The following is a 14,999-nucleotide window of genomic DNA, read 5'->3' on the forward strand; positions in this document are numbered from 1 at the left end:
CCGCGGGCTGTCTAGAATCTCGACTGGGGACAGGATACTTTACTCGGGAAGCAGGTCGCGCAAATTTGGGCTGGCATCCTGGCAGCAGATGACAAACTTATGCTTTTCCATCCGGCGCAACAATACGAGGGTTTGCATCTAGTGGTCATATAGAGGCCATTCTTCAGCCGCAATTGCGGGCTTGGCAGCATATTCATGGCCAAGGTCTCCTTCCTTAGTCGGGATTCCAAAGCGTTCCTCCGCAAGAAACGGCATGTTGCGTAAGAACCTTGCCGTGGAGTCAGTGAAGGTTGACAGGTGAGCTACAAGGCTCAGGCCCACACGTATGCAGGCATTATTTATATCAATAGCAGCCACAATAGCAGCAAACCGTTATATGCCTCGGTCAGCCGGTGACAATGTCCGAAAAAGTCTCCAAAGCAACAGGCCCAGAACTCGCTCTCGCGTGACGCCCTCCACCCGTCCCATTTCCAATCTCTCTCTCTTCTGTTGGCTCATGTGGTTGACGATGTGCTGAATGCTTGAAGCCCATCATTCCTTACCAAGACCGAATAGCGGAGACCCGGCTAGAAAAGGCCTGTACCGATTGGTGGGAGGTTCAGGTCCTCGGCGAGTCCAATCCGGACCACACATACTCCACACTCCAGAGTTCTGGAGTCCCCTTGGCGGTCTTGGAGGGGCAAGAGGGAGTTTCCGGGGTACATTCTCTTCTCCAATGTTGAATTTTCTACGATTCTTTCGATGGAATCTCATTTCAGTGAGGATATAATCAAAGACCTCGGGCTCGAAGCTCACGATGGGCATGACGGGGAGAACGGGACGGGCAGGAAAGGCCTGTCATCGTTGTCGAGCAAGGAAAGTCCGATGTGACGTCGAACAATGCGGAATGCCCTGTCGAAACTGCATCAGCGACCAGGTTCATTGTTTCGTCGAGAAAAGCAAACGAGGAAGGTGTGTGGTTTACCGTGATGTGTTCTCACGCCGTTCAAAGAACCCGCCGAAGTTGATGCTGAGTCATTTTTCCCAATCCCAGAAAGCCTAGGCGACCTCTTCCAAATTGTCTCTCTGTGGTCAAGCAAGACTTTCATGCCTCGGGAACAGAGCCAACGCCGGTGACAAGCGAACCCTGGCCGGCAAGTCGCCTTATCGATCGCACGTATCGCAGTCATACCGCCAGATGGTTGCTTGAAATGCCTCAAGAAGACCTGGTATCCTCGCCCCCAGGTAGAGGTGAAACAGATTCTCGAGTCCATAAGAGCAAGACTTTATCCTCCAGTTTATTCAAAACAGGATCAGCTAATGCAACTTAGGCCCGGAAAACGACCCGAGAACTCCCAAACTTCATGCCTCTTCCGCATCCATCGACGCAAGTATTCTGCATAAAGAGCTCTCGTACGCAGACTTAGTCTGTGGCAAAATTGAGGCCCCTGTCATTTATCTAGACTCTAAGAGGGCTACTTCATCTAATTCGGCGGACCAGTCGCCTCCGCATGGATTACCTGCCTTCATCAAGCCTTTCCCCCCCAAACTGGAGCCAGGTGACGTCCAATATTTGGAGAGCAAGGGGGCTCTCGACATACCACCCACAGAGCTTCGGCGAGAGATCGTCAGGTGCTATATTCTTTACGTCCACCCCTTTCTGCCAGTGGTAGACTTGCCGGGGCTCATCCGAGCTATCTATAAACCTCTTGCCTGCGAGACGAGGAAAATTAGTATCCTCCTGTTTCAAGCAGTCATGTTTGCGGGAATTTCTTTCTTGGAGGCGGAAAAAGTGAATGCCTTGGGCTTTGCCACCAAAAGGGATGCCAGGAGAGTGTTCCACGACAGAGCTCGTGTGAGTAGTCCATCTCATGCATCGTTGCCGGATGCATCATACTAAACACCGTAGCAGCTGCTTTACGACCTCGATGCGGAGTCTGATCAACTCACCATTTTGCAGTCTGTCCTCCTTCTCACATCATGGTCTGAGACCCCGGGCGATAGTAAAGGCACTTGGCATTGGATGGGTGTCGCGGTATCCCTTGCATTTGGTCTGGGCCTTCATCGTAAAACACTTGACACGCCTGACACTAGGAGAATCAACAGACTCCGAAGGCGAATCTGGTGGTCTTGTTACTTGCGTGACCACATGATCGCCTTGACCATGAGCCGGGCGATGCGTATCCGGGACGACGAATTCAATACAATCAGATTGACCCGTGAGGATTTTGACACGGCAGATATGGTGATGCAAAGCCTGCAAGGGGCAGTCCCACAAGAATCTCTCACACTACCAAGCCCCAGCGCACTACAGATGCTGGCAGAAATGTGCATCTTCATGATTGAATTAGCCGGGCATGCTGGTGCTATCCTGACGCTACAATATTCGACGCTGCCCCCAGACGACATAGGAACAGAGGAAACCAGCAGTTTGACCAACTCGAGGACAATGCTGTTCCCAAAATTGCAGCCTGACATGCTGGAGAACGTGATAGTGTGTGAAGAGGAGATCCAAAAGTGGTTTCGGAGCAGGCCAGAATCCTGTTTTCACGCTCCTGGCACTACACTATTGGCGAGACAGGATCCCAGTATTGTATTGCATCAAACCTTCATCCACATGGCCTTTCAAGCAGTTGTGTCGGCGCTTCATCGACCACTGGTGATCTTAAAAGTCCAGCCTTCGGATCATAGAACTCAGGAGTTACAACGACTCTCCCAGTTGAGGATCTTTGAGGCAGGGATCGAAATCAGTCGAGCCTGCCACGATCTCCGGATCAACGGCTTGGAAGATATGCTCCCCCCGACCGCTATTCTCATACAAATTCCTGCCATCATGTCTCATATACCTCGGGTGCGACTACACAAAGAAGGCCGTGCACATGACCCTTTGAGAGCCATACTCAACTCTCTCAAGGTCTGTGAAACATTACAAGAAGTTCATCCAGGCGTTGATGTCGTGATGAATTTTCTCATCACCGTCTTGAAACGTGCCCATATTGAGCTAATTAAGGACGGCCATGGGAAGATTCTGTACTTGTATAATCGGTGTGTCGATAATGCTCTGGTCGACCAATCGAAAAGCAAGGTCGGATCTTCGGCGAGAATTGGTATCGATCGGGGGGCAGACATAATTTCGTCGTTGACAGCCACAGGCAATGACCGAGATGGCTGGAGTAGACCATCGCTTGAAGCACCAAATGGATCTGCGCCCGCTGCTTTCGACAGTGATCCAACACTCTCCATGGCCCCGTTGTTGCCTCAAGATTGTACGACCGCAGGTGTGGACGAAGTGTCCTTGGCGCTTCTCGATGCCATCAACTTTGACGATTTTGGCCTTCTGATGGACCTCGACGACTCGCATTATCTTGACAAGGATGGGTTGGGGACGTTCGATGATGTAATGGCTGAACAAGGTACTGATATGTCACTCCTCATGATCTGATTGACATCATCGGCAAAGAACCGCCTGCCCGTTCAGCTCCAAGTTCCTCCCATGAATGTTATATACACGCTTAGCAGCTCAAATTGCACCTCAGGACCTTCTCTACCGTCTTCTGCATCTGCATGTCTCTGGCCGTTATGCTGTCTCCACCGAACAAGTCCAGTCCTGGGCGACGTGGACATCCTGTCCAACCAGTCGAGCTTGGGATGGATATGGACACACTTTCCTCTGGCTCTTTACACCTGAGGATATGGTGTCATTCGCGAACTTTGTCACAACAAGAGACTTGGGTGGGATCCCATTTTCCACCCACTGCATCAAAGCCAGGACTCCGTCGTGCGCTGCATCGCGGAAACCTGGAACGCCATACACCCCGGTTCCCATGGACTCAGGTTGATTCGCCCCAGCGAAATACCAAGGCGCGTTGTTCGCAGAGCGGGCGCAATGACCTAGTCCCGGAACGAGGAATAGGCGGTAGGAACCGTCCATCTCCACACCTTCAGAGGTTACCTTGCCGTAGACCAGCTCGTAAAAATGCTGACTGCTAGTGTATGGGACGAGGGCGTCGGCCAATCCATGCCAGTGAAGCAGTTTGCCACCTCGGGACGCGAACGGTACCAGGTCGAAAGTGGTCAAAGTGGCATTTATCTGGCGGTTGTTAAGGACATCCTCTGCCAAAGTGTAGTTCAGGTCCCGCCAATCCCAGGTGGCATTGCGAAGGAATATGTCACGGAAAGCGTTGGTAGCCATTGGCAAAGGGGCGTTCGGCGGCAGAAACCTCGTCCACTCTGTTTCGCTGCCGAGCACGTAGGGATGATAGACCACGGGCTTGTCGACGTCATATCTGGTTCCGTATAGGAGGTGGAGTGTGTTAATTTGAGGAGCCGTCAAGCAACTCTCGGCCTCCTCGCCCCGGCAGAGCAGTGTCTCTGGTCGAAAGGCACAAATTTCAGGGGCTGATATGACCCCATCGACAACACCGTCGACCCCGTCGCACTGCCTCAGTGCCTCGTCACGGATCAAAGTGTTCTTTGCCACGGGGATAGCATGGTCGCTAGTGTTGGGCAGGTTATACGCAGCCTGCTGCACCAGCCATACGACAGTCCTCTCGACCTGCCACGCTGGAGCACCCACGAGAATTCCGTCGAAGTCCTCTGGGTACCTGACTGCCTCAACGAGGCCTTGACGGCCACCGGTGGAACAGCCGTTATAGTATGAGAAATTGATAGGAGCCGCATAGTACGCGCTGACGATTTGCTTAGCTAGGACAGTTGAGCCGTGGACGGCACGATAGGCCCAATCTGTGACGGTCTCCGGACCACTCAAAGCCCAGGTCGCAGAACTGTTGGTGCTGTTATGGCCTGTGTCGGTCGAGGCGACGGCGAAGCCGTACTTGACCATGGGGCCCATGGCGGGCCAATTGATGCCGCCATCGATACCGCCGGTGCCGACAGCTGCAAAACGAGTATTCCATTCCTGGGGCAAGTAGAGACCGAAGCGAAAAGAGCTGGTTGGTGAGCTGGTGACATTGATTGTTAAGGCGCACAGGGCTGGGAGACCCGTTGAATTTCTTGGATATGCCACCTCGCTGACATCGCCAAAGGTCGAGTTTGGACCTAGACTGACCGCTCTGAGGACGGTGGCTCCACCAGGAAGTATTTCTTGAATATCGGATGTTGAACATTGTAGAATTGCCCACGCTGGAGAGATGGCCGTGAGGGCTGTCAGCAGGCAAATCTCCTTCAGAGACATGCCTGGTGGGTACCGATGAGGACGCTCAGAGTTTCCAGTTTTCGTCTGCTCCAGAATATGGACAGAGGCTAACTTTACTGATGATTTTACGGACGACTTGTCTAATACAAGAATCCTGCTCTTGAAGGAGAACCCGAAGAAGAGGGCAGCTATTTAGATTCACGCACATGGTGAGAGCAAGATACGACGAAACTCCTGTTCAGAATCTTCCAAAACACCCCACACCCTAACCTCGTGGGTGCCCCGGAGTGAACCAATAAATTTAAAGAAATAGATCCCGCACTCCGAGGCTCGGCTGGAGTGAGAGGCTATGGGCGAGGTTACGAAGACATTTCCGTTTCCGATGCTCCTCTTGGCCCAGATAGAGGAGCTCGTTTCTGAAGACCTTAGCGAATATAAATATGGCAATATCCATATCGACATGGAGCAGCACGAGAAGCCGGCATCCCAGAGCATTGTGCGGTTGAGTCCCTCTAGAGAGAGCCCTCAACCTTCGAACCCAGCCAAGGCTTGAATCGTCGGTGAGTTAGATCCCAACCCTTCCTTCCGCGACGTGGCCTGACAGAAACATAACCTTCCAGAACATGACAACTGCAGTCACTGAGACATCTGGCGAGGACCGGTTCGTCACCCATCATGAAGAAGAGCAGATAGTTTCCAATTCCGGACATTGGGATGAAAATTCCCCCGTGAAGAATGAGGAGTCGCAGGCGATGCAGGAACATCGAGCAACTGTGGGGCGCTTCTCGCCACAGGATCAGAAGAGGATCATCCAGAGGATCGACTGGCGAATCATGCCTATTGTCGGCGCCATGTTCTGCATCTGTCTCCTCGACCGGGCAAACCGTAAGATACTACTACTGTAGAATCAGCTCCCTCTCCTCGAACCGAATGCTGACTGTTTGCGTGCGTTTGAAAGTGGGGGCCGCAAACATCGCCGGCATGGCCCAGGAGTTGGGTCTGAACGAGGGCATGCGCTATTCCATCATCACACTGGTCTTCTTCCCGACCTACATCGTCTTCGAGATCCCGGCGACGCTGCTCATCCGCTGGGTTAGCCCGCGCCTTTTCCTCTCCAGCGTGGTCATGACCTGGGCTGTGATCCTCATTGGCGCTGGTTTTGCTCACGAATGGCAAGTCATTGCGGGCTTGAGAGCCATTCTTGGAATACTCGAGGCCGGCTTCTTTCCTGGTTGCTTGTACTTTCTGAGGTGAGTAGTCCCCGGGAGGAGAGGCGACATCTCATCGCTCGACTGAACTGGTTGAAATGGCAGTACTTGGTACACTCGCTACGAGATGCACAAGAGGTACGTAATGCGTGGTCCACATAGTCCCTCATCAATAAAGGGGGGTCGCGTGAGCGTTTCTTCTTTTTCTCACATTCATCTTTTCAAGGTATTCCATGTGGTATTTCATTGCCTCAACACTCACCTCATGTGGAGGCATTTTGGCTTATGGCCTTATGCAGATGCACGGGACTGCAGGCCTCGCTGGTTGGCGCTGGGTAAGATTTTCTCCTTCAACGGATTTCATCTCCTCTCTGTCCCAAGAGGTGGATGCTACGTACCTGTGGCTCCTAGAAAGGACTTGCCCTCTCCCTCCTGGATTTCTCCTGGATTCCTAGCTGGCCTGACTTTCTGATGGATTAGATATTTATTATGGAAGGCGTCATTACCGCCGCAGTAGGCCTTGCTGGATATGTGTTCCTGGTCGGATTTCCTGAATCCAAGAAGAGATACCGCTATTTCCTTTCCGATGCTGAGGTCTCCTTCGTGCTCGCGCGCATTAACCTGGACCGTAACGATGCCGAGATCACGTCCTTCAACCTCCGGGAGTTTCTGTTGCACACATTTGACCTCAAGCTCTGGCTGTTCGGCTTGATTTACTGCTTTACCTTGGTTGTTGGGTACAGCTTCGCGTATTTTCTGCCCATCATTCTGCTCTACAAGCTGGAATTCAGCCTGGCTGCTGCCCAGTGTCTTGTGGCACCGCCCTATTTCCTAGGCGGCCTGGTGATGTTAGGTCAAGGCTGGTTGGGCGACAAATACAAGACGCGGGCGCCGATTATTCTCTTCAACTGCCTCCTGACGCTGGTTGGATTGCCCGTGATGACGTGGAGTAGAGGAGCGTCCAGTCAATATGTGTAAGTTTGGTCAAATCTCCCCATACTTGCACTGCAATCAGTGCCTCCGAACCCTGACACGAGTGCAGAGGTGTCTTTATCGCTGTCATCGGCGCAAACTCGAATATTCCTGCCGCAATGGCATATCAAGGTTAGTGAACCAACCTTTGGTCCTCGCGTTTTCCCGGGCCCGCTCGCCACCCTCCCAGCCGGCTGACTTGCACAGCAAACAATATCCGCGGACATTGGAAACGGGCTTTCAGCTCGGCCACTTTCGTTGCCCTCGGTGGCGTGGGTGGCGTGGGTGGCATTGCGGGCGCCCTGGTCTTCCGTAGCCAGGATGCGCCCACTTATCTGCCAGGCATCTACGCCTGTATCACGACGCAAGTCCTCACGGCCATGATCGTCATCTACCTATCCTGGAGGTTCCGACGCGACAATAAGGCGGCTGATGTAGGCGCAAAAGTCATCGAAGGGGACACTGCCTTTAGATATACGATATGATAAACCGTACAAGGTCTCTTCGCAGGGAGAAACTTCGAAGCAGACGTGGACGACCCTAATCCGGTACCAAAATAACGGGCAGATAATGCCTTGAAATCGAAAAAAAAAGGAATGTGTAGGTTCCACAATAGTTTGCTGTTGAAGAGACGTGGTGAAGGACACGAGTATCATATATATCATGAAATTGACAGCACACAAGCGGTGTTTGGGAACCATTTGACTAGATTTACCTGTTGGCAATCCCGTCATGTGATGGGACAATCATGCATCCGACTTGCCGTGGCCGTGATGATGATGATGATAAGTTGTTGTAGGATGCCTTCACGCTGCAATTCGACCTCCTTTTCCACCGGAGCGTCGATATGGTGATTAAACTCGGCCTTAGGATTAATAACGAAGAAAGCGCGTGGGTAGGTAGTAGTTTACTATACAGGCAATCCAATGTTAGTCGATGACCTAGAGTACTGCATTGAGACGTACAATGAGGCGAATGAAGGTTTTGGCACGAATATGCTTGACTGGGTCATCCACAGTGTCATTTACCGTCTCAATCGTGCTGGGACGTCGATGATGTCTCCGCTTCAGATTCCCTTTTCTCGTTTCCTTGGGTCGTTTCCTCCATTGGCCCCTTGTACTCTTGAAACACTACCGTCTTGTCGAAGGTACTGATAATGATGTCAAGACGTCGACCGAGAATTTCAGCTCTTCTGGAGAAATTGGGGGAGGTTGTCTGGTATGAACGTGCACAACGTCTGCAGATCTCGGAAAAGGTGCCGAAAGGCATCAACGATCTACAAGAGACAATTGTGTACATTGAGAGAACGGACCGCCTCTTCAACCGATGGCCTAAAGGTTTTCGAACAGAACCATCAAAAGAGAGCGCCAAAATGTCGCGCGACGTGCCCTAGGCGGCCCTTACTAAACGGGGTTAGCTCAGCCAAAGAGTGACACGTGACCCTCTTGCAAAGCTCGTCGTTATTTGAGAACTAGAATCACTAGAACAGCATTTAAATCAATGACTAGTGGATTATTCATTTTAGTCTAGTTTGTCATTTTCAATCCGGGATCATTACTTGGTTCTGCTATATTATGAAGGAGTAAATACATTAAGCTACAATCAGGTAGATGTCATGAATACCAAGACTTACGCATGTGAGACGCGTATGCAGCTCCCCTGAGTTTCTTACGCTTCGAATCGATGTCGATATTGCCTCTATAGTTAGATAGAAACCCGTCGATATAGCTCTTTCGAATAGCTCCCGCCCATTCCTGACAGTAGAAGATACACCGAAAGGCATATACAATGCTATAAGACCAACCGAGAAATTTAGTGAGCTCCTATTATTTCATCGCCCTTAATAACAGCGACGAGTTGTCGTACAGCAGTGAACGCAGGAGCTTGTCCTTGAGCCTCCAAGTCGAATATCCATCTCTTTAATGTGCGCGAGCCAGGGGTGAGCACAGGGCGGCATTACCCTAGTCCCGGGGGGGGGGGGGGGGTGAGGCGCGAGCAGTTTTCCCAAGCCTTGGCATGAGAGTGCGACCCATTACTCGCGGAACAGCCACCCACACACGAGAAAGACGCATCGAGTGGTCGGCCAGATAGATACCATTTGCCTGCCTAGGTTAGGTAGGTAGCTACCAGCCGTTTAGTTTGTATACCTAGATAGCTGTTCAGGCGTTCCAAGTGTCAAGTCGAAAGGTCCAAAGCCCTCGTGAGCGCGTGATAACCTTCCAAACTTGCCAAGTCTTCATAGCGTGCACGTGATATGCACACAAATCTACCAAGCTTATCTAGCCCGATGATTCGCCGGTCGTTAATCGGCTGTGCTTAAGCCACGCGTGCGTGGTTTTGATCATCTCACAGCCTTACTCTGCAAACTTACCAGCCTTCTATCAAGGAAATATATCCCAGTTCGATGATTGCGAATGCAGTGGTCCTCCGAGATGAGCCAACATGCAACCATAGCGCCGGTCCCAAGAGGCCTATCGTGCCATGGATGCGTGGCTCCGAGCATAGGAATGAAGCGGATGCACACAACATACTTGCATCCTCATTATTCGATGCCAAAATGCCTTAGCCACCCTCGGGAGTTCAGCCAGACTCGCTCAGTGAATGCTGCATGCATATCCCCAGTTCAGTCGTGGAATTCCTCCCAAGACGTCTCCAGCATCCTCGGTGCTGTTTTCCCGTTGCTGAACACTTCTTACAAGGACGAGATTTACCTGGCGGCTTTACACCAACTCTAAAGGTGATGTGGTGGTGCTGTAGGGAGTACCTTCATGGCAAAACTCTCTTGGCTACAGGTACAAACCTTCAAACATGAGCTCGAGCACACTCCAGCCTCAACTTGCCCTATGCGACGCTCACGCATGGACCCCCACGGCGTCTGAGCACGGCCAGCCACAACCTTGCTATGACCACTATGACTCCACTACTATACGTATGCTGCATTGTTGTTGGCTTTTGGTTTTAGCATCTCCGTCAGGAAATTGGTTCGGGCCGCACTATGGCCCAAAATGTCGCCCAGCATATGCATTTTCCTATGTGCCAGTCCACCAGCCTCATTATACCAACAGCCTAAAGACAACGAGTCCGATCTATATCAACGAAGGCCGAGACTTGATAATGGCATTGTTCAATACATTCTTCATTAATCACCACTTCATCTTAAACACCATTCCATTTGGGCTAGCGAATGTGCAAGATGCTTTTCGCGATCGCGCTCTCGTTGCTATTAATACCTACTGCATTAGCGTCTTATGCCCTCCAAGATGATTATGCCGGCTCAGCATTTGCAGGAATGTTCGATTTCTTTACAGTATGTATGCACAGCCATTATACGCAATGAAGCTAACAGTCCCAGGATGATGATCCGACTCACGGCTATGTCAACTACATCTCCCAAGCAGCGGCTCAGAATTCTGGTTTGTACCAAATACAAAATGGCGCTGTTTATATGGGTGTCGATTCAACAAATGTTGCCTCTGGTCGTGGTCGAGACAGCATACGCATAAGCAGCAAAAAGTCATACAACCATGGCCTCTTCGTCCTTGACCTCGCACACATGCCTGCTGGTGCTTGTGGCACATGGCCTGCATTTTGGTTGCTTGGTCCTGATTGGCCAAACAACGGAGAAGTCGACATCATTGAAGGTGTTAACACGCAGTCTGTCAACAACATGGCTCTGCATACGTCTCCTGGTTGTACAATCACCCACACAGGCGCATTTTCTGGAGCTCTTGAGACTGATAACTGCGACATCAATGCTGCGGGTCAAGGTAATAACGTTGGATGTTCGATTCGCAGTGCCAGTTCGAATAGCTTTGGCAATGGGTTCAACTCCAATGGTGGAGGAGTTTACGCTACTGAATGGACAAGTGAAGCGATCAGTATCTGGTTCTTCCCTAGAAATGCCATCCCATCCGATCTCGTGAATGGTACGCCAGATCCATCCGGCTGGGGCCAACCCTCAGGCCAATTCACCGGTGGATGCAACATCGACGACAAATTCAAGGATCAAAAGATGATATTTGATGTCACATTCTGTGGTGACTGGGCAGGCAGTGTTTGGTCGACGGACACAACTTGTGGCCCTCAAGCTTCAACTTGTCAATCTTTCGTCCAGAGCAATCCCTCCGCATTCAAGGACACTTACTGGCTTGTCAATAGCCTCAGAGTCTATTCCGACAATGGCGCTGCTCCTGCTCCTACGCAGTCCCAGCCTGGAGTGACAACAGTGACTGGACTACCTACGACATCGACTGCTGTCATTGCTACAACCTTTCAGACTGTTTCTTCGATCGGATCTACTATCACTCAAGCAGTCCCCACTGAAGGCGCAACTACAATTACGCTCTCCACGGACCCTCCGGCGAACACTGCGGCACCAAAAACTCCTTACGAAAACACCGTTACAGCACCTGCTGCAAATCCGACAGATGCTCCTGCAACGGATGCTGGAGCTGGGGGTGGTGGCGGCGGTTGGAATGGTGGCGGGAGCAACGGAGGCTCTGGATGGGGCCGTCCTGGTGGTAACGGCGGTGGCCGTGGTGGTCGAGGGTGGAAATGATCATGATTGATCACCGATGATGACCAGCACCCGCCATCAGTCCTCTCTATCTCCTCTCAGCGCCACATTACTCTCACGACAATTTCTCCTTTTCAAGCACTTTCAAACATTTCGACGATGGCCGACATTTACTTTCACTTTTCTTCTATTCTCACCTTCAACTATTCAACACAAGCACAGAACATGAACATGATAAAAATAACGATTTATATCACATTTTGACATGAAACATACATTCTCCAGGAGGATGTCATTCCGCGAACATGGGGACATACTGGGAGAGCTTTATCACGATTACGAGTATATTATGAGACACAGGGCTTTATGCATGTATAGACAGATATCTTTGGAGCTCTTCTGGGCGGACACTTATGGAAGGCAATAATTCTCAGGAAGATTAGGACAATTAATTAGAAGATAGACCAATGCATAGATGGCTGGAACAGCCCTTTGTACCAAAAATTGGAAGAAACGGACACTCTGGTGCAAAACAGCGTATCGATCTAATAATCAGAGCACGTAATAAAAAAAAAGTACAAGTCATACCACAGTGACACGACGAACATGAGGAAGGGCGGCAAAAGCCTTACACCCAGTGCGTGTTTGTACAGGATATATGTAATTCCCACAACGCCATGCCTGTCACGAACGCGCCGAACTCTAACTTGTCCTTTTCTTCCAGTCAGCTGTTCAATCGTGTTTCACTTCCTTCGACTAATCATCCCCGCCCCGCCCTGCCCTGCCTTGCCCTGCGCCTATGGTATTACTCTCCAATCCCCTCATCTCCTATTACCACACTCAGACTGTTCGTCCGATGTCAGTCAGGCCTTTGCAGCAAACAGTAGACTCAGGGTCGAGCTAGCATATCATATTATTGAGCAGGGCAAGCCAGTCGAGCTGGTCGAGGGATCGAGTACATACTCGTACATGCTCGTACATGGATGAAGGTGTACTGGCCCCTGCACACAGACAGCGAATCCCGATACAGTGCGGGTTTGCGAGTTCAGTCTCACGATGGAGTCAGTTAGACTGTCGATCAACGGGTTACCGAGATTGAATGAAAATCCACTATGCTCTCTCGCGAAGCTTTCGAGTAGTACAGTACGGAGTAGCTGGCGGAGACCGGGATGATGAAGCAAACGGCCATGTCGAGAAAAGTCTTGTGTTGTTGAGACCAAAACAAACCGTCGTGAAGTCCTCACGGGCAAGGCCTTCTTCCCTCGACGCTTCGACCGAGAAAATGGCACGCCGTGTCGTTCTGTCATTCTTTTTTTTCTTTCAGGGCCCAGCCCTTCACGCGGACGGGACCGGAAACAAGCTCTGCGCGGGAGAAATCAGGCATACCAAGTCTGTACTTCGGTCTGGGCACGTTGAGAATCAAGCAGTACCGGCACCAAATGCAACTGCAACTGCAACTGCAACTGCAACAGAATGTGAATTAAAAAAGGGGGACATCCAAAATTGTAATTTCTAAAGTAATCGCTGCGAGGATTGTCTGGGTATGTAAAAGTAGTATTTTACTGCAGCTCATTTTCGGTGGATTTGGCCGTTTCTGTACTCCCCTGTCTCCCACCTCCCCTTCAATTATGTCTTCACAAGAAAAGAAGAAAAACCCATTACGCAAGGCTAAGTTCATTCCCCTGGAGCTCCTGAGATTATTAGGCTGTCAGGAACCAGTAGACCTCCCATCAGCAAGTAAGCAGGTCCCACACAACTAATCGGCCCGATGTAGCCGCGTTTCATGCCACCAGTTTGCATGTGTGGCTGAGGCGTCCCTTTCCGAGAACTAGTAGCGAGGTATCCAGCAGCGTTGATAGCGAGATATTGGGTGGACGGTTTATGCGCACTGGCCGCCGACCTGCTGGCTCCAGGTGCCGGAGTTAAACTCGGAGAAGACGGACTTGATTTGCCATCCGGTGGAGGTGCCGTTGAGGTTGGAAACATTGAGGATGTTGATGCCCTTGATGGGGGTCTGGGGACCGAGGGTAGCGGCCCATCGGAAGGCGATGGTGTCACAGGTGACGGCGTCGATGTTCAGGACGGTGAAGCCGATGGGGGGCTGAGTTCCCTGGCCTGCGATGAAGGCCTCCTTGGAGGGGAACGTGGTCGAGCCGAGTGGAATGCCGGCCAGGAAATTGATCGAGTCCGAGGTGTCGGTGAAGTCGGAGGCAAGGAGGGAGTTGGCGACGTTGACGTCAAAGGCAGTCAAGAGCGAGGCGAAGCCGTTGACCATGTCGCTGGCAGTGGTGCTGGTCAGGCAGGTGTCGGGGGTGCCGGGGGTACCTGTTGGTGGTGTTGGGCGGCCGGGACGAGGGCCTCCGCCTCGTTGGGGCACGGCGGCTGCAAGGCTGGCCAAGGCCGAGACGATGATGGTGCTGGTGACGAACTTCATTTTTGGATGTTTGAAGGGTTTGAGGATATCGAATAAAGAGTGACTTGGGTGAGATGCAAAAATAAACGAAGAGTTGAAGCAAAGGGTTGCTAATGAGTGACTATGGTCGGAACCTGGTTGATGAACTTTTGAGCTGGAAAGAGAAAGAAGCGTACCTGATGGACTTCATCCGGATACTTATACTCAAACCAGTGTAAGCACACAAGGGCGTCTGCCAGCATAAGGGCGGCCTGAATCAACCCACCCCAAACGACTGGAAGAGCGCAATGTGGAGATGAAAGACATGCAACTTACGTCGCACAATCTGGATATGTCTGGATTTGGGCCAGAGGGGCGCCTCACATTGTCCAAGTACAGCCCTTGAGAACGAGGCCGTCAGCACGGGGACTCAAGCAGAGTAAGAGTGATGAGGCTCGCAAGCTGGGACAGAATTGAAAGCGCAGGATTCGTGATGTTGGAGCACAAAATCCTTGGTGGTCCAAATAGTGCCAATTCCATGATCCAGACTGGGGAGTTCTTCCCATATTCGGTCGTGCCCCTGATTTCTGCTACCCTCTGTGATTGGAAGGATCAATCCTGTGTCTCGAACGAGGCTGACCATGGTGGAAATCATCGTCCTTGCGCCTTGGAAACTCTTAGGCCATTCTCGTAATTTGCCATCTCACATGGGCGCCTGATGTGATGGTCCGAACCTTCATTCTTGGACGATTATCTGGGCCTGTGTACCCTTTTTCT

The 14,999-nt window shown here is 51.3% G+C and overlaps 5 protein-coding genes across 5 annotated transcripts; 3 read left to right on the forward strand and 2 right to left on the reverse strand.

Moving 5' to 3' along the window:
• Window positions 1-1,735: 1,735 nt before the first annotated feature.
• Window positions 1,736-3,421, forward strand: A1O9_01524 (uncharacterized protein; the record flags this gene model as incomplete). Its single annotated transcript, XM_013410682.1, has 2 exons — window positions 1,736-1,834; window positions 1,892-3,421. 2 exons carry the CDS (start codon window positions 1,736-1,738, stop codon window positions 3,419-3,421), a joined length of 1,629 nt encoding a protein of 542 aa, XP_013266136.1.
• Window positions 3,422-3,556: 135 nt separating this feature from the next.
• A1O9_01525 (uncharacterized protein) lies at window positions 3,557-5,173 on the reverse strand (the record flags this gene model as incomplete). The annotated part of the gene is made up of 1 exon (XM_013410683.1): window positions 3,557-5,173. The coding sequence occupies one exon, from the start codon at window positions 5,171-5,173 to the stop codon at window positions 3,557-3,559; it is 1,617 nt and encodes a 538-aa protein (XP_013266137.1).
• Window positions 5,174-5,757: 584 nt separating this feature from the next.
• On the forward strand, window positions 5,758-7,799 carry A1O9_01526 (uncharacterized protein; the record flags this gene model as incomplete). Its single annotated transcript, XM_013410684.1, has 7 exons — window positions 5,758-6,019; window positions 6,093-6,384; window positions 6,448-6,480; window positions 6,569-6,677; window positions 6,823-7,316; window positions 7,385-7,446; window positions 7,522-7,799. The coding sequence occupies 7 exons, from the start codon at window positions 5,758-5,760 to the stop codon at window positions 7,797-7,799; spliced, it is 1,530 nt and encodes a 509-aa protein (XP_013266138.1).
• Window positions 7,800-10,507: 2,708 nt separating this feature from the next.
• Window positions 10,508-11,872, forward strand: A1O9_01527 (endo-1,3(4)-beta-glucanase; the record flags this gene model as incomplete). The annotated part of the gene is made up of 2 exons (XM_013410685.1): window positions 10,508-10,621; window positions 10,661-11,872. The coding sequence occupies 2 exons, from the start codon at window positions 10,508-10,510 to the stop codon at window positions 11,870-11,872; spliced, it is 1,326 nt and encodes a 441-aa protein (XP_013266139.1).
• Window positions 11,873-13,709: 1,837 nt separating this feature from the next.
• On the reverse strand, window positions 13,710-14,264 carry A1O9_01528 (uncharacterized protein; the record flags this gene model as incomplete). The annotated part of the gene is made up of 1 exon (XM_013410686.1): window positions 13,710-14,264. One exon carries the CDS (start codon window positions 14,262-14,264, stop codon window positions 13,710-13,712), a length of 555 nt encoding a protein of 184 aa, XP_013266140.1.
• Window positions 14,265-14,999: the final 735 nt, after the last annotated feature.

This window comes from Exophiala aquamarina (assembly GCF_000709125.1).
Source record: "Exophiala aquamarina CBS 119918 chromosome Unknown aczIA-supercont1.1, whole genome shotgun sequence".
NCBI lineage: Eukaryota > Fungi > Ascomycota > Eurotiomycetes > Chaetothyriales > Herpotrichiellaceae > Exophiala > Exophiala aquamarina.